The sequence below is a fragment of the Idiotropiscis lumnitzeri genome, chromosome 6 (genome assembly GCF_059441095.1).
Source record: "Idiotropiscis lumnitzeri isolate Australia: NSW breed Sydney's pygmy pipehorse chromosome 6, RoL_Ilum_1.0, whole genome shotgun sequence".
In the NCBI taxonomy this organism is placed as follows: Eukaryota; Metazoa; Chordata; class Actinopteri; order Syngnathiformes; family Syngnathidae; genus Idiotropiscis; species Idiotropiscis lumnitzeri.
Window position 1 is genome coordinate 9,159,737 of NC_142396.1, and position 23,709 is coordinate 9,183,445.

At 38.9% G+C, this 23,709-nt stretch overlaps 3 protein-coding genes across 4 annotated transcripts in view; all 3 read right to left on the reverse strand.

Moving 5' to 3' along the window:
* ca12 (carbonic anhydrase 12) overlaps positions 1-2,620 on the reverse strand; it is a 73,588-nt gene extending 70,968 nt beyond the window's left edge. Inside the window, exon 1 of the mRNA XM_088298600.1 lies at positions 2,434-2,620. The gene's annotated coding sequence lies outside the window, so the exon portion shown is untranslated. The remainder of the gene's footprint in view (positions 1-2,433) is intronic.
* Positions 2,621-3,559: 939 nt separating this feature from the next.
* Positions 3,560-23,537, reverse strand: dapk2b (death-associated protein kinase 2b). Of its 2 annotated transcripts, none has more exons than XM_088298453.1 (12): positions 23,408-23,537; positions 22,916-23,056; positions 14,556-14,777; positions 12,789-12,927; positions 11,060-11,189; positions 10,927-10,975; positions 10,814-10,840; positions 10,582-10,734; positions 10,327-10,372; positions 5,819-5,908; positions 5,661-5,741; positions 3,560-4,608 (listed from the first exon to the last, which is right to left on the reverse strand). In XM_088298453.1, the coding sequence occupies exons 2-12, from the start codon at positions 22,990-22,992 to the stop codon at positions 4,525-4,527; spliced, it is 1,098 nt and encodes a 365-aa protein (XP_088154579.1). In that variant the 5' UTR covers positions 22,993-23,056; positions 23,408-23,537; the 3' UTR covers positions 3,560-4,524. The 2 variants fall into 2 exon arrangements, with proteins under 2 accessions (XP_088154579.1, XP_088154580.1); XM_088298454.1 differs by having other exon boundaries at positions 22,916-23,043; positions 23,408-23,490.
* LOC148335120 (death-associated protein kinase 3-like) lies at positions 5,922-10,317 on the reverse strand. Its single transcript, XM_088298456.1, has one exon. It carries the CDS (start codon positions 8,641-8,643, stop codon positions 8,254-8,256), a length of 390 nt encoding a protein of 129 aa, XP_088154582.1. The 5' UTR covers positions 8,644-10,317; the 3' UTR covers positions 5,922-8,253.
* Positions 23,538-23,709: the final 172 nt, after the last annotated feature.

Sequence of the window (23,709 nt, forward strand, 5' to 3'; positions counted from 1 at the left end):
AGCTGCTCAGACACAACAAGATGCGCGACGGGAGGGGGGTCGAGGCATGAAATGTTGACATTTAGTCGCCACCAAACACCTATTAGATGGAATACCCAAGTGGTTACCTGATAGGTGAGACATGCATACACGTATTCATGTGACACATGAGTCTATTTGGGAGACAGTACAGGATGAAAGGGATAAACCAACTTAAACTTGTTTATGGATACTCCACTGTATGTGTTATAGTAATACGTGACACATGAACAACAGTGTTGCAAGACCTGGTTAGTAGCCGCTGCTGGACATGAACAGAGTGCGTAGTCAGCCCTGCTTTTGTCACAAGTCGGGCACGTGTCTGACAGAGTTGCGACGGGGGCAGATAATAAAATCTGTTTTTATTTTAACATCTTTTGAAACTTTACAACAAACATGAAAATTACTAATTTTCACTGTTTAAATAAAATTTTGTCTCATCAGTGTTTTGCCAGAACAAAACATAAAAATAGATCTGACTGTTATCAATACAAATTTCCATAATATTTTTTTTTACATCGATGCATATCTTAAGCAGTTTCAAATCAATTTCAAATATATTTTTGACTAATCATTACATAATTTTATATATATATATATATATATATATATATATATATATACACTCTTGTCAAAGTTTACACATTTCTACTTTATCATCTAGATTCTAGTTAATTCCTGTAAAACTCTACCCCAGCTGGAGGCAACCTTGTCATACTGTTCCTACAAAGCTATTCGGATTAAAATGTAAAAATCAAATATGCATGCCAAAATTGCATTTAAATGAGACAGTAAAATATGACAATATTTATACGTTTTACTTATAAAAGAAAAATGGTAAAAACCATTTTATATCCTTCTGTTGTATTGAACAAAGACCACTAGGTGGAGTTATTGTCAAATGGCAATAAAGTGTGTCCTTAAGTGGCTGCTGCACTCTGTAACTATTGAATGCAATAAACTCAACACAATCAATAAGTACGCACACTTTGCCTACTATTGAATCTCAGCATAAGAACAGCAATACCAAAGTAGTAGAGTGATGCTTTAATATTGAATTATTCACAGTACATGAAGAGTTATACTCTTGCTAGTGTACCGCATATTTTCTTTCAATTAAAAATTACAAGGGTGTTGCCCAAATATAATTTTAATGAATGAATTCAGCATGGACACAACACTGCTCAAGATTATAGACAAAGCAGTGACAAACTGTTTCTCATGCTGCATTTTCTGTATGGCCTTTTTTTGTCTGTGCGAACGCACTACCCAGTGTATCATCCTGCCATAAAGCCACTGAAATCCCCTCATCCCGAAACGCTATCGGGGCTAAACCAAAGAATTGATGCCAGCATGCCAGCTGCGAGGCTGTTACATGAACCGTATCCGGGAAGGCCTGTCGCTTCACACCCAAGCAATGACCATGCTTACAAAGCCGCCGTCTCGTGTATCAGTGAGGCATGGCTAAAATATTTACAGTCACCAGCCTGGAGATAGAATGAATACATAGAGTGAAAGTGAACGCACAGATATGAAGTGAGCCAAATGCTTCTTCTTATCTCAAGCTCATGCCAGTAAGTTCACAGCCGTCACTGCATAGCGCACTTTGTTAACAAGGCCTTGAGGGGCTTTAAGTCCGCAGTGCGAGCTTGTGAATTATAGCCGCCATAACTTTTTATTGAAAAAGTAGTGAGTTTTCCACTGCACTGGTCACCGGTGGTAGCAGGGCAAACAACCATTCACTTACACGTTCACACCTATGGACCATTTAAGTTTTAATTTAACCCAAGAATGTTTTAGGAATATGTGAGGAAGTCTGTGAAAACCCTTGCAAGCATGGGGAGGAGAAACTCCACACAGGAGGACCTTGCTTAACATTATGTCACCATGCTACTTCAAGTAAAAGGAAAAATGATTCATTAGACAATTCTGAGGGGAAAACATGTTTTTTCACAAGGCACAACAGTCAGGTCTCAACATTCTTCAATACAGTATTTAAATAAATAATCAATTAAATATGGCAAAAATATGACCCAAAAATTTGGAAATTTGTTTTACCTGTGTTGTTGTCCCTGTCTATCTCCTGTCCAAGCAAAGTAACCAGGTAAGCTTTTGAAAAATAAATAAATAAATAAATAAATACATAAATTGGGGATTCATTGTAGTTTCCTAATGTGGATAAGGAACATACAGAGGATGGACGATGTTAGCCATTTTTAGACACACTTGCAGGGATAACTTTGTTCAGTACAGTACAATATCCATATTAATTCTACATGCTAGCTAGCTCACAGCACAGCCAAACGTGTAAAGTAAAATCAACATCTTTTTTTAAAACAAAGCTGTTATTGTAAATTGTTAGAATAAGTCAAGTGAATTAGCATAGTACCCAGCTAGCTAAACAGCTGTACTTACTTTATGCTGAAGACGTTCCACCCAGACAGATAAAGTCTACAATGGAGGTTGTACGCTCACAGTGAATTGTGGTCCTTATTGTGTGTCCTTTTCTGTATAATACATATTTAATTAATTTCATTTAGTGTAATATTTATCCTCCACACCCTTCCTAATTAACGTGTCCCTCCTTCTTCAGCTTCCCCACTTCCTGGTTCACGACAGTCTTTTTTTGTTTGTTTTTTCATCTTCACCTTCATTTTTAGCCTTTCTGACACAAAGGAAGTTTGTAAACGCCCACAAAGACTTTTTTTTCAAAGGTCTATTTATGAAAGGTATTGCAATATTCAAAACCAAATGTCCTTTTCATTCTAAAAAGCAATAAAAAAAAAACGAACAAGAATAAAATGTCATTTCCATTTTTACCTAAATTTGATTAATTAGTTAATCATAACTGAGCAAAGGATTTGCTTAATGTTCACTTGACCTGTAAATTCATCATTTTGTCTAAACACTGTCCATCACTCCAGTCATGCATTCTTATAAAATGTCTGCATCTAAGAATGACTTGTGCTCCCCCAAAATCCACACTTTAAGTGATATTCCTTTTTGATATTGACATGATTGAAAGGGTGCCACAAATGTCGGGAGAGTGGTTGGCTCTGCAAGACAGCCGCGGCTTGACAGTGGCTCTGGATGTTCACCCAGCTTAACTGCCAAGTCATGGATGGAGAAACTCATCTTGGGGGCAGCTATCATGTTAATTAGCTCCACTGTTAAGTAAAAGTGGGAAAGTGTGTACTTTTAAAAGCCAACCATGGCGATTATTTTGTTGAAAATTTAAAGAGGAAGTACTGTATGTTTAAACATGATGTTCCTTGTAAGAATGTGGCCAGGAATTTTGGCTTGAGTAACTGGTTGATGGTTGCCTGCCTTCACACAGTGCTGGTGGCAGTGGCCTACCTTGTGCCGCTGCCAGACATTCATTCAAATCAGCCCCCAATGATTGCTGCAATTTCTTTCAGAGTGACTGCATCCAAACAACGTGACTCTTGTGAGAGCAAGTACTGGTAACTGCTTGACTCAATGTGATAAACTACAAATATAATGTCATGGAATGAAGGGGGGAAAATGACATCGCATGCACTTACAGAAATTTCGAGGAGTTTATTAAACAACATTTCAATAAACAGTACATAGAAGTAAACAGAGCCAATAGGATCATTTGTGTTTAAAACAGGTAAGACGTTTGATATTTATATTTACATCATAAATACATTGAAATTTATCACGAACAAACAATTGCATTAAGACCTCGTACTGTAAAAAGTATATTACATATGTATAAACTTTATTTATACAGTTAAACAGCACTAATGTCATGAGCAAATTAAGCGATTAATAATTAGAAACATCACCAATGCTTCCTGAAATACTTTGATATTCAACATTCAAATCCGAAATATTTTAAAAAAGACTGTAAACAATTGTATAATTATATTGCTTTATCATTGTTATACAATTCTAACTAGACGTATTTACCATTTTTTTAACCTGTTATTTACTTCCTACATGTGAAGAAACTAATCATTGCCGAATGAGGCATTCAAGATCCATTCAGAACACATATTTTAGTCAGCAAATATGGCTCCTTGTCCAATAAAAGTTAAATGGAACCACATTTTGGACCAATGTCTCTGCAGCCCCCTCAATAAGAAGAGGAGAATCCTCCTGTCAGCACTCGGCACACAGCTGAAGAGTTTTTAAGACTGCATGTTATTAGCGGAAGCTGTCTACATCAGTGACGGTGACATGAAGCAACACTGTCTCATCAGTTCGTGACAACAATAATCCTCCTACAGCGAGGGAAAAAAAGTGACTTCTAATTGAAAAGGTTACGTAACATGCCAGCATATAATGAAATGTGGCGGAGCATGGTCGCAGCAATGATAAAAGCATGGGTTAAAACATTTAAGGTTGTTCTTAATGAAGAGTAACAGCTGCAGACCGTGCGTGTGCGTGTGCGTGTGCGTGTGTGTGTGTGCGTGCGTGCGCAGATTAAGTGTCTCACAACAGCAACGTTGAGGACAGACATGCCTTAAAATGCTTCTTTCAGGAAGTGCTGCTTCTCTTTCTGGCCCTGGGCCGCCTCTTCAGGATTTCTATTCCTTCTTCCTGGTCGCTCTCACAATCCCTCTGATAGAAACACATGCTTGAGTTAACAGCCGTGCAAGAATAACAATTGTTTTAATGGGAGAATCATTCACGTTCATTATAAGTAATCAAAAGGTATTCTGGCCTCTTTTTGTTCCTTCATTCATTCGACAAAAAAGCGGGATACACACATGCCGAAAATGTTTTGATCACAGTTAGCATCGACCTGATTGACAGGTGTCTCTGCAACCCATATTTTAATAAACTAAGAGATGCTTCTTGGGTACAAATAATGCTAAGGAATACCTGTTATTTACAAACTTCTGCAATAGCATCTTTGTTCAAATGACCTCTAATTAAATGTGATTCTCTAGTCGACTGTATTTCATGACAATGATCATCAAATGATCATTTCAACAAAAGTCCTAGAAAATCACAATATCCCATCTCTCATGCTATGAAGGAATACCCTGATTGATTATCCTGTTGTGTGCAGAGTGACTTTTCGTTCGAGATCAGCTGAGAAAATGATCTGGGTCAACAAGCATACTGACAGAAGGATTTGTGATTGGAAACAGAGTAGTAAAACACTTACGATCATCAGCCCTCATCGTTATCAGAACAAATTGGTGAGAAGAAGGAAAAAAAAAATCACTCTTAATATCCCACATCAGGATAATTTTGTAGCGATGTCTGACAACCGGGCCTCAGGTTTACTTTGATTATCAGTATGTGGGCACCCTGCTTGAGAGCAAATCTAGTATCTTTAAATGTTTGTCATCTATCTGCTCATACAATTCCCATTTTTGAGGAATGTTTCGGTCAATTGTGGGGAGTCTGCGTGTTTTAAGAAAAACCTTATGTGGTCAGCATTCTGTGAGAACCACATTTTAAGTAATAGTCTTCAAATTGTAAAGTTTTCTATATGGTCCTGTTTCAATTCAAGACACTACTGATTTGAAATTAGATCCGATATCGAGAGATGAGAGATAATTAGTCCAAATAAGTGAGGCAGATGGGGTCAATGTTGACATTTTCTTCACTGGAAATAAGTTGGACCTTGCTGTCATCGTAACACAAAAAGTAATTTTTACCCCATCTTCTACTGGCAGTTTGTGGCCCTTCTTCATGATTCGTGTTAAGTGGTTGCACAGAGCCACAATCCGGAATGAGAACTGTTAAAAGGAACCATGAAATGGAACAATTAATGATTTCCTGCTATATGATAATCAGGTGCGGTTCCAAGACTTACCATCCATCTGCGCCTGGCGTACTGCTTCTTGAAGTTCTCCAAGTTGACCACTGACAGCCTCTTGACCATCGCTTGTCTGGTATTGTGAGGCTGTGGAGGAAAGTAATGACAACAATTGTAAATAAATAATTATTAGAGACAGCACATCTTTTAAAATCATGATAAAAAATAAATTGGAACCTTAGATCACTTTGAACAATGTACAATGAACCCAGAATTTTTTTTAACAATATTTAATTCATGAATTTAAAAACAGTCAAAAAGTGCACATTTGTTTATATCAGGAGAGTCTGATAACAGAAGCATCTTGCACATTAGATCTGATCCAGTTTATAATTTTTCTTTTTTAATTCCTGGTGTTTTCCAAAATATAGCCAAGAAAAGAATAATGTGCAAATAAATAAATAAATAAAAGATAAATAAATAAAAGTGCGCTTTCAAAATGAGGAAAAACAACAAATCGACATCCTTGCAAAAGGCACTTTGGATTGCTTGTTAAGTTCAAAACATACAGTACTAAATCATAAAATGGAATTAAAAATAAATTAAACGTGTAATTCTAGGGCATTCCATTGCAAAGACTGGCTTTACGCTCTTGTATTCAGAACACGGTGAAGCCATAAATAATTGATAACGTAACAGTCATTGCCTCCAATTGCCAAGTTTCAAACCTATCAAAGTCAAGCTAAAATCAGTCATGCTCGCTTAATACATCTCCGTGCTAAAAATAATAAATGCATTTGGGGCATGACACCAATGTTCTCCATTAAATCAAGACATTTTGGAGGCGTTTCGAAGGCCCGGCTTGTACGCCCCATAAGGTTCCATAAAAACATGCTTGGATGAGTCTGCTGAGGAAAAACTGACTCAAGAATTGACCTCAACCACGTCAACATAGAACAGTAAAGTAATGCCTTTGTATTCTTTTTTACTGTCTTGCATTTCGTTACATCACTTATATAACATCAAAATTAAAATAACAATATTGTACGTTTAGTTTGTGTTGTTCACACTAGTGAGTGCCTGCCACTGCGCAGAGAGTGAGATCATCAGGAAATGATCTAATTTCACTCATTCACATGAATCTAAAACGATTATTTACTGACGACAAATAATGTATGTTCGTTCAAATTTCAATAAGTGGCTTCCTGAGAGTATTGCAGCTTTGCGTTCATCTAAAAACAGGCCCATGTTTCACACTGAGCAAGTACATTTGTGAGAAAATTGACATGAGATTAGAAATATTTCAGTGTACACGCTGAAAAAAAGCCGGGTTAAAAAAAAAAAACCAAGGGGGAAAAACGTCATGAAACATTTAAGCAAATTTTTAAATGCCACAAGACCAGGAATATTTGACATGGAAAGTCTTCAAAACACCCCACTGATGTCCTTAAACTATATCCACACTTATAGAATGGTATTTTTTATTTTAAGATAAAATTACTCATGAACAGATTTTATCTTATAATTTCTATACGGAGGGGTACTTAAACCAAGTAAAACACTTTTAAGGCAAAACTGTCAGGTAAGAAATATATATCGAACAAGAACAATTTTGTTGGCTACTAAATTAGCGCCCAGCGTTGCAACTGATCATCAGGCATGACTCCAACACCACCCCACGACCGCCTACCTCCCTTCCTCACTATATAAGAACTTCAATTCTTTCGTTGGCATCAGTGTTTATCCAGCGCAACGGTGAGTTATTTAGCTATCACGAGGCCAAAGCCTGTTAGCTTGCGAGCTAGCTGGTGGCTAGCACCTCTCATGAATCATTCAAATTTGTCAACAAAATTCTTTTCTGCAACGTTTCAAATTCAAAGACATACTTATTTTCACTTTCTCTGAGTTGGGTTTTGCATAGTGAAGTGAATCTCTCGAATTCAAGAGGATTTTAAACATATCACGGGTGCAATACGAATCAAGGACTTTACATTTTAAAGTGGAACAATTCGATTTAATTCGATACACTTCCTTTTCAATGAAAACTGATTTTTCAATTCAAATTCTTTGTCTATTGCACCCTTAGTTTTGCAGTGTGCATTGTCATGACTTGTCTAATGTGAATATTGGCTGATTAATATTGTGTTTGTGGAATATGAATTAAGTAGCAAAAGGCACCTGTTTGTAATGCATCACGAGGGCGGCCATTTTGCCACGTGCTGTAAACTAAAATTGACATCACAGTGACCAACTCAGAAAACAGGTGAGCCTTGCCGATCGTTACCTGAGGCTTTAGGCAATGTGATGTTTTTTTTCCACCAACAGTAAGTAGCAGGACAAGGCAAAATGAGATTAAAAATGGGTGGATGTTTTCCGTTGTTAGACTAATGGGGGCACAAAGAACATATTCTAAAGAAACATTTTGACTTGACTTCCCCTTTAAGAGTCTTCACATAAAATGAATAAATAGTCTCTCCTCTTCTCAATTAGACTCAGTGAGGATTTTTTGGGGCCCTAGGACGGAGCTCCCACTGTTGCAGCAGTGCCTTCAGCGCTGTGTCCAGACTGCTGCTGTGTGCTCCCTGTGGATCCAGAGAGCTCACCACCTCCTGCAGCCACAGCAGCTCTGAGTTCAGCTCCTGCTTCAGAGCGTCCAGCTGACTCTGCTGGTACTTCGCACTAATGCTTTCCAAGGTGGTGCTCACACCCGTCAGGTCCTCGTGTAGCATCCTCCCGGTGGCCTCCACTTTGCGATACTCATAGCGGACTCGGGAGAGTTGCTTTCTGGTGCTTTCGTTCTCCTCTTTGTACCAGGCTTCTTTGTCATTGTAAATGGCAAGCAATGCTTCCAGGTCACTTTTGTAGGTGTTGTTCGGGGTCATGCTGGAATGGGACTGGATGGTGTATTCCTTGAGACGCTTGGTCTTCAGCTGCTCGGCTTTCTGCTCAGCGTCCGGGGCGGCGCTCTCTGGCGTGAGCCCGCAGGACTTCAGACACAAGGATGGAGGAACATTGAGTCAGAAGTTGGCTCAAACTTGGAGCACTACAACACACGTAGTGGCGAGTCCCAGTAGATGTGGTTCTGTAGGATTAGTGTGTGACCCTACAGCGGAAGCCATGGCAGGTAAGCGCGTCCATTGAGCAATGCCGTTGTGTTACACATATTTGCAGAACAGCATGCATTTTTGGCAAACAGTGTTGAATCCCCCGCTATATTGTGGGGGAACCACAGGCATGCCATGTTACATTTCTTTTTCATGATTTTTTTTATTGGTTTTATATCTCTGCTAAGCAACTCAAACTGTTGCTCGAGAGGCTTTCGGCCCTTTCTTTGTTGAGGAGGTTAGGGCATTTGTTTTTAAATAACATACAAGATGTTTTTTTGTTTCTCAAGTAACCTCCCATTAATACCAGTGCCCATCAAAGAGTCATAACGTGAAATCTTTTAGTACAAAATTGTCATGAAAACAGAAGGAACAAATCTCTTTGCAGATAGTCTAGTGATGGCACTGCTATGCATCAAGTTATAAATAAAGAGGAACATTTACAGGCCACTTTATTGGTGCGAATGAACATTGTGGTGAGTAGTATGATCAAAGATTTTTGGCTTTGAAAAAAATGCAGAAGTAGAAATGAAACCGTCAAAAATTAAGACATTTAATCATGCTTTTTAATGTGTTTGTACATCAATGTAGTGTCCAGATAAGTTCAGCGCTTAAGAAGTGCATGTGCTTCACCGAACATGAAAAGCTGCTAAAGGTTTCTTTGCATTATTGTTGGAATTTGATTTATGACGTACTGACTTAAGTTCACGCCACGATTGTTTGTTAGAATATTGTGAAGTAGTCGTAATGTACGCGTCTTTTGTCAGTTAGATCTATGTGAAATTGTCTATTGTAAATTAGATTAATTTATCACTTGTGTTTATGAAACAAATACATCAGAAGAGGACCTTCAAAAATAATAATCGCCATATTGAGGAAAAAGCCCGAGTTTGTAGTTTGTGTACAACTATACCAAACTTATTGATTGGCGGGCCACAAGGGGTTCTAAAATTTGACATAGGGGCCGGACCAGGAGTGGATGGATGGAGTGTTTTGGTAACCTCACCTCATCGGAGAAAAAAAATACATTTAATTTGAAATGAAAGTGAACAAAAGCATTACAACAATATAGATGTCTTTGAAAAACCACAGTATTTAGAAAATAAAACATGAACAAGGTTTATTCATGTAATTTTTTTCAAGTTCGGCGGGCCGGATTAAAACGTTTAATGGGCTGCATGTGGCCCCCGGGCCGTAGTTTGCCCACACCTGAACTATACTGACAGCTGTTTCTGACTGTGTCCCTTTCACAAAGCTCGACTAGGTTGATATATTTTTATCACGGCAATGGGCAGACACAATTTATGATACACCTCTTGCATTGGATCATGTGTACCTAATAAAGTGGCCCCATTATGTTCATGCACACCTTTGATGCATTTTTGATGGATTATCTCAAATCACATGCTGCTTTACAGACACGTGCGCCAACACAGCATAAACCGAGTTTACACACAGTACCTTAATCCACGGATGGTTGAGTGCATCTTCTATGCTCATCCGTTTCCTAAAACGAAGAAAATGCAGCTGAGTAAATACCCTCAAGCACAAGTGATGCAAACCCCCTTAGGATCACGCTCAGCTTAACCAAACAGGTTCAGTTTCAATTCCTGGAGGTGCAATGTAATGGGAAACACGTGTAAAGAAATCAAGATGCCTGATTGTGAAGCTGCAAGTATTCTATTGTGACACAAGTGAGAGGGGCCATTGTTGTACCTCGTGTCTTTCACCAGCAGCTGTCTGATGAAGCTCTTGGCCAGTTCGCTCGTGTTGCTGAAGAACTCCTCGTCAAATTCGTAGCTCATGGCTGAGACGTTCCCTAACGTTTCCTGCTTTGTGTCGCCGAGGAAAGGCGACGCGCCGCTCAAGCTGAAAAAGAAAAGACACCAATTAAAAACTTCCTTGATCATCTCATTTTGGCGTCTTTCAAGTTTGTTATTCAACTTACAGTATATACGTGATGACACCAATGCTCCTGTGAGAAGACGGTACAAGGAAAGGTCACAATGTGCTAACCAATATTTCCACTGTGTTGCCATGAAGCATAATTTAAAAACTCACCACATATCTGCCTCCAAACCCAGAGTCTCATAGTTGACTATCTCCGGAGCTTGATAACAAATATCACCAGCACATCACAAACATTAGCAGAGCATTTATTTCAGAGCAGCCATCACTGAATAAAAATACTCACCAACAAACTCAGGGGTTCCGAAAATGTTCTTAAAATCGGCTCCGTCTTCTATTTTGTGTGCTAATCCAAAGTCGATGACTTTGATGCGGGGAAGAGGAACATTCCTGTCCAGTAGCATTATGTTTTCAGGCTAAAGAACAACAAAAACAAAAGTAGTCAGGACACAAATTTTCTTTGTTGATAATCGGGAATGATAACAACACAAAATACCTTTTCCAAGGGACCTTCAGCGCAAGCATTTAGAAAAACAATGCAGTGGTTACTTTCATATTGATGACAGGTTTGTAGCCATCCATAGGCCTCATATCAACCCTAAATGATTATTATTATTGTAGTTTAGTTGACCTTCCAAAACACCCAAAGACACTTAAAAAAAGGCATTCAAATGCAAATTATTATCAAACTAATAAATAACTAAACACCCCCCAAATAAACAAAGAGTATTAAAACATAAATTACAATATCACAGAAAAGTGCATTTATGTCATTAGTTCAAAAACACATTCAAAGATATTTTAGAAGATTAATTCCTTCCTGGTTTCAAATTTTAAAAATCATTGGATTTTTTTTTTTGTGTCCAATACTCAAATGTGATGAGCTTTGGTGTTTTCTTTGCTCTCAGGCATAATCACCAGGATGATGAAATATTACATAAATATCTGCGTCATGATTCTATATAATAAATGAGTTTCCCTTTTTTAACTTAAGCACTGAAATAAATTAAGCTTTCCATTTTCATGAAGAAATGTCTATAATTTTAAACACTTTTATTAGCATGATTTTTATTTGCCGATTAGGGAATCACATGTTATTGCCTCACTATGAGGTGTGCACACTGTAAGCTTCCAAATATGATTCCATGCCAAATAAGGATTAAACTGCTGGTTTTGCAAGAAATACAAAAGCATAACTCTTGCATTGTGCATTGAAGATCAACTTGAAGGTTACGTGTTTTGCTTTAACAGGGCAGACCCACAGATTTCCAGGAGACTCCGAACGTCTCATAAAGAGTTTTCTTTGGCTTAAAGCAATTATTATTGTTCTCGTTTTAATACGTGTTCTCATAAACATCGGCTTTGTTGTGCATATGCAGATTTTATTCAGGAGGGGAGAATGTCTTTTATTTATTTATTTATTTTTTAATCTTTTTCAAATGGGCGCAACCATCAGCAGCAAGAGCAAGTCACTCTTACCAGTTGCAGTAGCACTGTAGAGGACATAGTAGAGATGAAGTGGAGAGTGACAAAACAGATGTGAAATGTGAGTTACTTCCTCATGAAGGATTTCATCGAGCTCAAGAAATCAGATAATTTGCTCAAATTCACACTTGAGCAATGATCAAAATGGTGGCGGCCACCAGACTGGATTTGCTTCGGGCCTCCAAATGATTAAATACGGCCCCGTTTGATAACAAAATGAACGATGTAACCAACTAACTGACTCCCGAAATATAAGCATGCAAAGTGAGGAGGTGTGGCTGCAGAATAACACGACGGTGACTGTCAGCGTGTAGCGTGGGCGACGCTGCTCTTCGAAAAAGATGTGATAACCTTGCGGTGTTTATATCTGAGAGTTTGGACCTCTGCCTCCGAAAACAGGAAGGAAGTGTGGGTCACAATACAGGCCTTTCGTCAACCATATTTCACATTAGATCCTGCTTGAGTGTACATCACAATTCCCCAACACACACACACACACATGAGACATGAGATACGTGAATATGTTGTACCTTTAGGTCAAAATGTGCAATCTTCTTGGAGTGGATGTATTGGACACCATCCAGGATCTGTTTGATAAACTGAGTGGCCTCCTCCTCACAAAGCGACTCCTTGCGAGCCAGGAAATCAAACAGCTCTCCGCCAGAAACGCTGTGACACAAACATACAGAGTGAGTCATGCAGCAAGCCCTGAAACATTATCTGAGTGTGTTCTCAGGATCGAGATGCGCTTAATTAGAATGCCTGGGATTGTTTTGGCAACAACACTGCTATTCCTGCAGAAAGATTCAATGTTTTATTGAAAAGAATTGATGAAAAGTTCCATATACAAAGCGTTCTATAAGCAGCAAAGGCACATTGAAACCACGCCGGAGTTAGTGACGCACTCTGTAACGTCACACGGCTGACAAAAGCAGTCAGACGCTAAACTGAGCTTTCACAGTTTGTTTCCAATCGGGTCTTCCGCATTCCTGGGGAGGCAGACGGGGCCCCTCTTCACTGAGGGCTCTATTCAAAATCAGCATTATTGATTCTGTGAGAGCTATTCGGGCACAGGAATGAGAGCAAACAACAAACAAGGACACCGAAACTCACTGACCAAACTGACAACCTTTTGGCAAACATGTACTGAAAATGTCAAAGTACAGTTTGAGTTGGCTTTAAATAGTGAGTTGCAAATGTTAAGTTAAGCGAAGAATCTAAGTTGCAAAAGTGTGTAATAAAAGGAAACTTAATAATTTTTTTTTAGAAAAAAAAAACATGTAACCTGATCTCACGATGGTAAAATACATAATACAAAATCTACTTTCAAAGACCTTGTCACAGGCATCCCACAAGGTTCAATCTTGGGTCCAGTTGTATTTTGTCTTTACATAAATGAGCTCGTTTTCACAAAAACAATTTAAACATTCTTAAGTGTCAAATTAACTTAAACACTTAAATACAAGAATAAAATAAAGTATGCACTGATGTGCATCTCATTTTTCTCATTTTCTCATTTTTCAAGTGCAACAAAGAAGTACATCGCTTTTTCTAATGTAACTGGTCAGTAATAAAGCATGCGATGACACCACTACTACGTGTCACGATAGTGCATGGTCTGCACGCATATCTGGCAAGTGACTCACTACAGCAGCAGTGACAGTCATTTGGAACGAGGGACGAAAAAAAACACTGTTGTAAAACTGAGCTCTTATGAGTTACGCAGAGATTTTGTGCAACAAGCTGACATCTTTTGTGACGTCAAGCATGGGGACATTAAATTTTCCACCACAAAAAGCAAACCACAACTACCGGTAAAATTGAATCCCATGACGACTAACCTTCAAGGCCTGCACAACATGTTGATATTCCAAGTGGCACACATCCTCAGGGTGTGATTTTTATTAAGAAATAGAAATCGCAGTTTCCTCACAAATCACATGTGAATGCTGTGAGTTGCTATCGGCAAACATCAATTCCAAAAATGAAATTAATTCATGACAAAAGGGATCACATCAAATTGATTACACATTTTCCGACAATGTGATCCAGTTACGCCATCAATCGGCATCAGCGATTTTCTCTCTCTAATCTCTGCTTTGAGCCATCACGGAACAAATCCAACAGTTTAGAACCGATAAAGAGTTGGAATAAAATCACAACTGTCCTGAACAACGTCATGTCGTCATGCACCATACAACGTCAATAAAGTTAACGTGAAAGCTTGTCTCACAGTACTGCCCGTCTGAAATAGCCCAAGAAAAATTTGGAGCAGTCCTGATGATTTGTAAACTCACAGCTCGAGGATGAGCACCACATCCGTGCGGTTCTCGTAGACGTCGTGAAGGGCCACCACGTTGGGGTGCTGGAGCTGCTGCAGGATGCCCACCTCCCTCTCGATCTCCTCGCGCCTCACACCGCGTCTGCTGCCCCGACACTGGCGCTTCTTGACGAACTTGGCGGCAAACTCCACACCCGTGCTCTTCTCCGTGCAACGCTTGACCACTGCAAACTGACCACTGCAGAAAGAGAAGAATGACAGTTTTGGCTTTCTGTGCAGGTATCAACCCTATTAGAAGCACCGTCTAGCGTAGGGGTCATTAACATGTAGCCCACGAGGGCCACATGAGTAGACCGTGGGCTACTAATAGCTCAGCAGTGAAGGGACATAGTAATTTTCTAGGGAATGTTGCAGAAGTGACTATACTTAAATGTTCACACTGGAAGAGATTAACTCATTCACTAGCAGCCAAGTAAAAAAAAATATTTTTGACGTCTTTAGCCGTCAATGGCAGTAAATGAGTTAATATAAAATAATATAAAATATTATTTTGAGAACTCATAAACATGATCACTGTCTTTACATATATGAATATCATCATTTAATAATGATAACATATCTGCCACATGTTCTACAATTTCTAAAATGTTAAAAATGTTTAAAAGACCTCAACCAATGGTATGAAAAAAAAGAGCAAAGCATTTCCACTTTGGGCTGACTTCCCTTCTGTGGGCATCTTATTTCAATTGCATACAGCAAAACAGCTAAATGCAGCTTCATCATGATAGCGGTGGTCTTAAGAAGAGGATGAAGTCAGTGATGTCCCCACTGAAGGACCAGGTAGTAAACAAACCGCCTGCCACTAAATAAGATCTTCACTGACGGAACCCGCTAACGCAATCCTCAAGTGTCAACAGGATATAGCTGAGGGTGAAGGCATCTGGAAGGAAGTTCTGAGTGAAATATTGTGGTATGATCCATCACTTCCTGTTTGAGAACAATCACTTCAAGTCGCAAGTGAGGGCCAAGCTGTTGTCCTCCCACTTGAGCTAACTTCCTGCCAAGTATCGAGCAATTCTCATGCTAAAGATTTCACAAGAGAGCGGGGATGGTCTTTAAGTGGGTCATTATGTTTCTTATCAAGCTCGTCCCTTCACATTCCATCACGGTTTTAATATACAACAAGTGCAAACGTAAGCCCTTTTTTTACATAGAGCAATGGTTGGGATCATAAACCTGACAAAGATAACTCACACTCCTTTATGACACACTTCCTGTGGGCAGAACTGACAGGAGCTTGCATGTTTGATAGGCATGCAGGAGATGAAGCATTCAGCATCGATGGAACATGTAATGTACATACATGTAGTACAGGCGTGGGCAAACTACGGCCTGGGGGCCACATGCGTCCCGTTTAACGTTTTAATCCGGCCCGCTGAGTTTGAAAGAAATTAAACGAATAAACCTTGTTAATGTTTTATTTTCTAAATACTGTGGTTTTTCAAAGAGATATATATTGTTGTAATGCTATTGTTCATTTTCATTTAAAATTAAATGTATTTTTTTTTCTCCGATGAAGTGAGGTTACCAAAACACCCCATTCATCTGATCCCGGTCCGGCCCATCTGTCAAATTTTAGAACCCATTGTGGCCCGCCAATCAAATATTTTGCCCACCCCTGATGTAGTAGTAGTCCATTGTGAAAGAAAACTGTCAATGCAAAGATTGGATCATCTATAGTCATCCCACTTTATTCCACTATTTTCAACTTCGCAGCACTCTGGAATGCTGAATTAGTGCGGCATGATGGGCACTCCCCATTTTTTTTTTTTTTTTTTACCTGAAATGACTGCATCTTGGTGAAGTCTGGGGTGGGCGAAGTAGTTAGCCCTGCCTCACTTTGTCACATCTGAATTTTGGCCTGTTTTACTGCCACTTCCCTGTGAATTTTCCCTTGTTTAAATGAGGGTGGTTGACCAAGAGATTTCATGTATTTTAGTAATTGTTTGCCTTTTGTGATTCAGGATTACATAAATAAACGTGATTTGACTTGACTGCCTGACAAACTGGGGGTTCAAATCTCAGCTCTGGCATTTATGTGTGGTGTTTCTATCCGTGCTTATGTGGATATTCTCTTGATACGCTGACTTTTACATTCCAATTTTTTTTTTTTAAACAAGCGTTTCCCTAAAAGGGGTATGTGAGAACATTGCACGGCATACTTGGCAAAAATAATAATTAGTAACATGGGACACCACTGAGTCAAAATCTCAACAGCCAGTTGTCAGCTCAAGCGTCTCATTAAAGCTTTGATGACTGATGAAAAAATAAAACTGCTATAGTGGGTCTGAATATTATTATTGTTAAGTGTTTTATAAGTGTTATTTAAATTGTAAATGCCTTTTTAAAGGGAACTTAAAACAGGAGATTCCGTTTTTTTTGTGGTAAATGTTATACGTTGCATACAATATAACAAAGGCAGGGTTTTTGTCCTTTATTGTTCTTTGAATTATTATTTATTTATTTTCAAGAATTACATTTGAGCTAGAAAAAGACAATTCCTCAGAATTAAATTGAAGAAATAAAATAAAAGCTCCAGGAATTTTTCCTTGCAACAAATGGATGAGCAAAAATGTGATCAAAAGAATCCAAACAATTGAATGTTGTTTATACGTTGCTACGGACAACCTAATAGTCTACGTGTTTAAATTGTCCATGATACCAGTGTGTTTGTGAGAGGTTATCCTCCCTGTGTCCACTGTTATCGTAGTTATCTGCTGCGCTAAGAATAACATGCTCTGCACCTGTCATCTCTCCACTGTTACATAGAAGAAGAATGTCTGCAGAGCTGAGGAGAGATACGTCAACTAAACATCCATAATGCTGGTCACCACATTAATCTCATAACCGCTTCTTCACTCTTTTGGCATGTGTGGGACGGGGCTCAGCTGTCTTTCAGAAACACCCTTTGTCTATTTAATCACATGTGGGAGAATGTGAGGAAATTCACATTGGACAGTTTGAGCCTCTCATTCTTTGGCAGATGACAGGAAAAATGATAACTTTTAATCCAGTTTTTCAATAACCGAATGACATGAGGCACATAGGGGTTACTTTTATAGTTGAATTTGCAGGAATACGCAACAGGCCACAAAACAAGTCAACCAACGCAATAAAAAGAGAATGACGCATCATGACAACACATCAAATGTAAGATTTTGTAAGCCGGTGTTGCGTTTATTTCTTTGATAAAACTAAAAAAGCCATTATGATCACATTGAAATCATTTCAAGAGGGATTCTTCTGCTAGTTTCGATGTAAATCCAGTAGCAGAGGTAAATAAAGAACCCCCATTGTCTGAATAAATAAAAATATAGATATATATTTAACATAAATAAGATAAAATTGATTTTTCACAACACACCCAGAAGTGACGGCACCTGAAAGCGATTGGATGAGCAAGAGGACTTTTTTAAAGCTCCTGAAGAAGACGGCAGTTGCACAATGAAACTAGTAGAGGTAAAAAAAAAAGAACCTTTGTTGTCTGAACAAATAAAAATTAAAAAAAAAAAAAAATCAACTACTGAACCTATAACCATCACTTTCTGTAGGCGTAAAAAGCAGGATGAGAGAGCATTTCATACTCCTTAATCTTATGAAAAAACTACACTGGGCTTGAAATACTTGAAAGACAAATCCATGATCAAATTCCATACAGATAACATTCCCCTATTTGATGGAGGAACCGAGGAAGAGGACATGGTGTAGAATCCAGTAGATGATAACAACTCTTCTTCTAAGTGTGTGAAGAGACAGATGAAAGAGCGCAAATTCCGGAATACTCCCTCTGGTTATTCTATTCACGGGACCTTTCCGCTCTTGAGACCCAAATGATAAGTTGACCCCGTTCTCGACAAAGACAAAATCAAGCATGTACTTGCAAAAAGTGCTGGGTGAAGCAATTGACGTGTGGCACGTGTGTCCGAACTGCAAAAATAAGAGGAAGTTCGCTTATCATGAAGGCGGCCTGGAGTCACATCATAGCTAGAGTAAAGTTTACAGTAACAGACGAGGGGAACAAGAGCACTGCGATCGTAGCCGGTATTCCGCAATTGGCTGAACGTGCTGGCCGTTTTAGCCAAAAGCCGGGCCGCTGGGACCATTAGTGGCATTTCGCAGCAGGTTTTTTACATCCAACAGCTGAAGGTCATTATCGGCAGCCAAGGTCGGAGGAATGCTCAGACAAGTGGCGCCGGCCCAATAGTTGGACACATTTCTGAGCCCAGTAACCACAGGCGGGTCATGTGACGCACACATATGCATAATTGAACGAGCCGAATCACTAGCTGGATGAGTCAAATTTGGGTGGGTGGATGGATGACGAAATGTGGACCCACATTTCTAGAGTGCATGAAAGCGTTATGGAAGTTCTTAAGTTAAGTTAGTTAAGTCGGGCTTCAAATGATGATTACATTCCTCAAAATTGGTATTACTTGACCTCAGCTATTCTATTACTTTTATTATATCTATTATTCTCATTCTTTTTTCCTTACTCTGAATTTTTTTCTTAGTCTTATCACTATGAATATCATTGTTATTTTGGTTTTATAACTTTAAATTAAATTTACTTAAACTATAAATATGTTTTTTTAAAACAAGTAGTTATTACATTTTATTGATTTATTTTTTTTTTTAGCAAAAGAACGTACCGTATTCCAAATAGTCTTTGTATTTCTTCTTCAGTCAGAAATTGCATTATTTATTTATTTATTTATTATTTTCCAAATATTCATTTTTTTAATTTAAATTATCCAGGTATCTTTTTTATTTATTATATTTCTATTAGTCATAATTACACTTGAAAACATTTGATTATGTATCATCACGTAATAGATTTAATAGATTGTTTTTGGGTTTTTTTTCGTATTTCGTAAAAAGAGCCTTTTCCAAATATTCTCTGCTAATTTTTTGCAATTTAAGTTTGGTCTGTATTCGAGAATAGCATTTATTGTTTCTTATTTACTGAGCAAAAAAAATATATTTTCCAGAATTTTTTCAGTGAATAAATAGCGCATGATGACACACATTATGTGATATTGCATTGACAAGGGTCCACACTTTCTTGAATGTCATTTCAGTCTCCTTATTATATTTTTTTTTTGCCCATTTTCTTTTTTTTTCTTTTTTTTTTTTAAGGGCAACCACCTTAAATGGTGCTGCTTGAGTAAGAGGTCACTAAGCGAGGCGTTTCCTTGCGAGAATCTGCTGACAGTTATGGGAGGACCTCCATCGGACTTGAACTCAGGAATGAGCAAAAGGTCAACACGGAGTTCCCACAATTGTAAACACATTCCTCATGCAGCAGGAACGGCTCCTAAACTGACTACGTGATCTGGTTGAGCCACTCATGCATTGTGTAAATCCTCTTTTTTCTATTTACCATTTTCCTGTCACTTCTCCCCAATTCAACATATCCAGCGTGGCCTCACAATGCCTCAGAGCCTGCAACGTCTGCAAAGACTGAAAACATTTCTCTTGGCTGCAATTTACACACATTGGCCTTGTTTCAGTTGGTCAGCAACCATGCAGTGAGTGAAATCTCATAAAATATTCGGACACATTTTGTTTTTACAATGCGTCAATGAGTTCTCAGTAAAACCAATGTTTTGTATGGCATATACAGACAGCAGCCGCAGCATTCCGTAGTCCTGCAAAAAATGATGAGATCTAATGCAAGAGTTGTATGGAAAAGTTCACGATTAAAACAATAGTGATGCTGTGCAGACTGTAATATAAAATATGAAATAGTTTTAATCAGTAATATGCCACAAGATGCAACTGTTTTTAAATTCTCCGCAGACTAACTTAAAAATTTTAAAATGCAATTTTTTCCCAAATTAGTTCCAATGTGTCCCAATACTTTTGTCCATGTAAAAAACATTTATGGGACTAGAAGACATGGCGGCGATATCTGCTGTTGGAAATGGAAGGAAGTCTTCTTATAGTATATGAAAACAAAAGTGCATCCTGTGCGTTTGCACGTCAGCTAAATATATTATAGAATAAACATATGATCCGCATTTATATTGTATGAATTTATTCCCAATCGTCATCTTTCTTCATTTTCTAGAGTTTCTCTTGGCTACACTGCTTCCAACGTGTGGATGTGACATCTTTTTTTTTTTGTCAGTCTTCATATGGAGCCATCTCAATCTAACCTCAAGATTGACAAAAATGAAAACGAAGGACATTTTTGCAACAATTATCCCCGTATAGTTACTTTAATTTGTTTTCTAAACATACGATGTAGTTTCAGTTTTTGAAAAGCATTTTAATTTTTCATTCATTTTCATCATATTTTTATTTCATTAATGACATGTTTTTTGTCAATTTTAGTTGGAGTTATTTTGTTAGTTTTTGTTAACAACCTTGGTGTTTATAGAATTTTGTCGGTAAGTAAAGTAGCTCTGCTGCCTGTCAACATGCAACAAAAATACCTTATTAATGTACTAAATTATAATAACATTATCTTATTCTCACTCGATGAAAGTACAGTACATAAATATGTAATGTAAATATATGCATGAAATATCAGAATAAATGCATCATCCCGCCCAAAGTGACTTTCGGGTATAACACATGAATATTGCACGACGTTACAATATCTATGGACTCACAGACATTGCATTTTTTGAGAGGATGGCGAAGGATGCAACTCACACAGAAAAGCATTCTGTCTCGCATGTATGTCAGTATCGGTGGCTCGAATCAGCAGCCATCACAAGTACAGAGTACCCGGTATCGGCCCGATACAAATAGCTAGTGCAGATTCATTAGCCTACTCGCAGAGCCCATCACTGTCTGAAAGAGTCCCGTAACTCTTTTGACAGGTACGAGTTCAACCTGACACGTCTTTTTTTGTCAGCCTCCATTTTCACAAGCCATTACGTACTTCTCACACCACAAGTCTCCAGTGGAACGATATGTGGTAGCTGTGGGCTCATTTGTCATACTTCCTGTTAAGTAATGTTTCATCAATCAGACATGTCAAAATGACCCCACTTGTCAATCACAAGACTTGGGTAGGGGACAATCAATTATCAAAAGAAAAGTAATATATCCCATGATGCATTGTGTCAATACGGAAAAGACGGATGAGGGGAGCAGCTGGAGGAATCACACCAATATTCAGAAAATGCTTTGTATTAATTCTGTAAAATACAATACGTGGAAAACCGCCTAATCTCCAAACATAAATTGGGCCAAAATTGAGCACTCTGCTCCATTAGTACAATAATACACAACCCCCAGTTTCTTTCCAGTTTGTCCAGTGTGTTAGGGTGTGACAGTAGAGAGGTCAAAAGGAATATTTGGACTACTGGTGAAACCTTGACAGGTTTTTCCTCTCCCACCCGGTCGGTCTGTCAGCAGGGAAGATTTCTGTCGGTGCTAAATGGACTTTCGTTCCTCACATGGGACTGCATGGTGCCAACTTTGCAAATTTGCCGCTAGTCCAGTCTGTCTTAGTGCCTGCCCACGTCTCATTCAGCACAAGGATCCTCCGCCCTCAGGTGGGGCTCGTTCAAATGAGACAGCTCATCAAATCATGACTTGTTGCGCTTTTGCCCTTAAGACCTGCTTGCACTCAAACGCAGGCAACACTCCCAAATTTTACAGGGCTGCACACACACATACACACACGCATACACACTGACATTCTCAACCGCAGACTCATTCACACTCTTTCACGCACGCACATGCACGCACACACTAATTCACACTATTTCATATAGCATCTAGTTTACTCTCACACATGTTCTCTAGTTACTCTCACATTCACAAACCTACACTCATTCAAACGCTTTCATATGTATTTTCTATCTCATTCAGTTACACACACACACATGATCATTCACAGCTCACGCACCTTCACACTCACTCTCACACTATTCCTCTAGTTCACTCTCACACATACTACACACAAACCTACACCCATTCACTTTCACATATATTCTCTTTTTCAGTCACACACACATCACACACGATCACTCTCTCATCTCAAGCCCTTCACACTCACTCTCTCACATGGACTCACCCTACAACACGCTCTCTCACATGGACTCACCCTACAACGTGCTCTCTCACATGGTCTCACCCTATGGCGCGCTCTCCCACACTAACGCACTATATGACATATCATCTCTCACTTGGCACACACACACACTCACATTACATACTCACTCACATACTCTCTCATTAGATTCTCTCTCACATGGACTCACTCACACCCTTTCACATACACACACAAAGCCACCTGGCAACATCAGTGCGTCAAGGGCTTAAAGTGCTGAACTGTAAGAGGTTGACTGCACTCACCTTCCCAATTCCTCCCCAATATCATAGAAGTCCTCCACAGCCTGCTGTTTGAAAAGCGCCATGCCAGGTGTCCTCATTGATATGGATGATCTCCTCCACACAGTGTGGGCGCCACTAAATCCACTTTCCTGCACAAACACACTAAGAAGTGACTGTTGTTGGTCTCTCAGTCTACATGTCCCAGCTTGCTACAAGCAGCATTCCATTTCAGAGCTGGACCAACTTTCGCTACATCTTGGGAATACTCCTGAAATGTCTCTCGTTAAGACTGAATGAGCATCCAATTCACAAAGTGGCAAGCGTGGTCAGATGTAAGAGTGCTCAGGGGCTGGGAATGTAGCAGGATTATGAGGAATAAAAGGAGCTTTTGGGATAATTAGGGCAGGTTAGGCGGAGTTCTGCTCCAGTTATGACAATATTTGCTTTGTAAATATTGAGCAGAAGAGTACTGTTAGTATTGGGAGGGTGCTGATAAGGTATTTATTGAGGTACCTTGTGTGAGATGCAGAGGTTGCGCCGGTGTCGTCAATGAGGTGTCCTCACTCAGCCGCGTGTTGTCTGTCTTGTGTCACGCCATGGCAGCAACTTCACACTTTTGTGTGACCGCAAGTCCCTCCCACTGATGCTTCCTCTTTTGAAAAGGCCCGTGAGACGAGGCGTGCTATCACACCGACATGACTGCTTTCTCATAACACAAGCATTTTAATTTTATTAATGAACATGTCATTTGAACAGAATAACAAACTATGACGTACCTTTCGTATTGTAACAATGAACCAGGTGATATTGAAGTG

Excerpts from the sequence above, each read along its gene's own strand:
- LOC148335120 (XM_088298456.1), bottom strand. The coding sequence starts at position 8,643 with ATGACCCCGAACAACACCTACAAAAGTGACCTGGAAGCATTGCTTGCC.
- dapk2b (XM_088298453.1), bottom strand. The coding sequence starts at position 22,992 with ATGAGGACACCTGGCATGGCGCTTTTCAAACAGCAGGCTGTGGAGGAC. Across the intron at positions 11,190-12,788 it reads TTGCACATTTTGACCTAAAG|CCTGAAAACATAATGCTACT; the intron begins GTACAACATATT and ends GTTGTTCTTTAG. Across the intron at positions 10,735-10,813 it reads GGTGTCATCACGTATATACT|CTTGAGCGGCGCGTCGCCTT; the intron begins GTAAGTTGAATA and ends TTTCTTTTTCAG.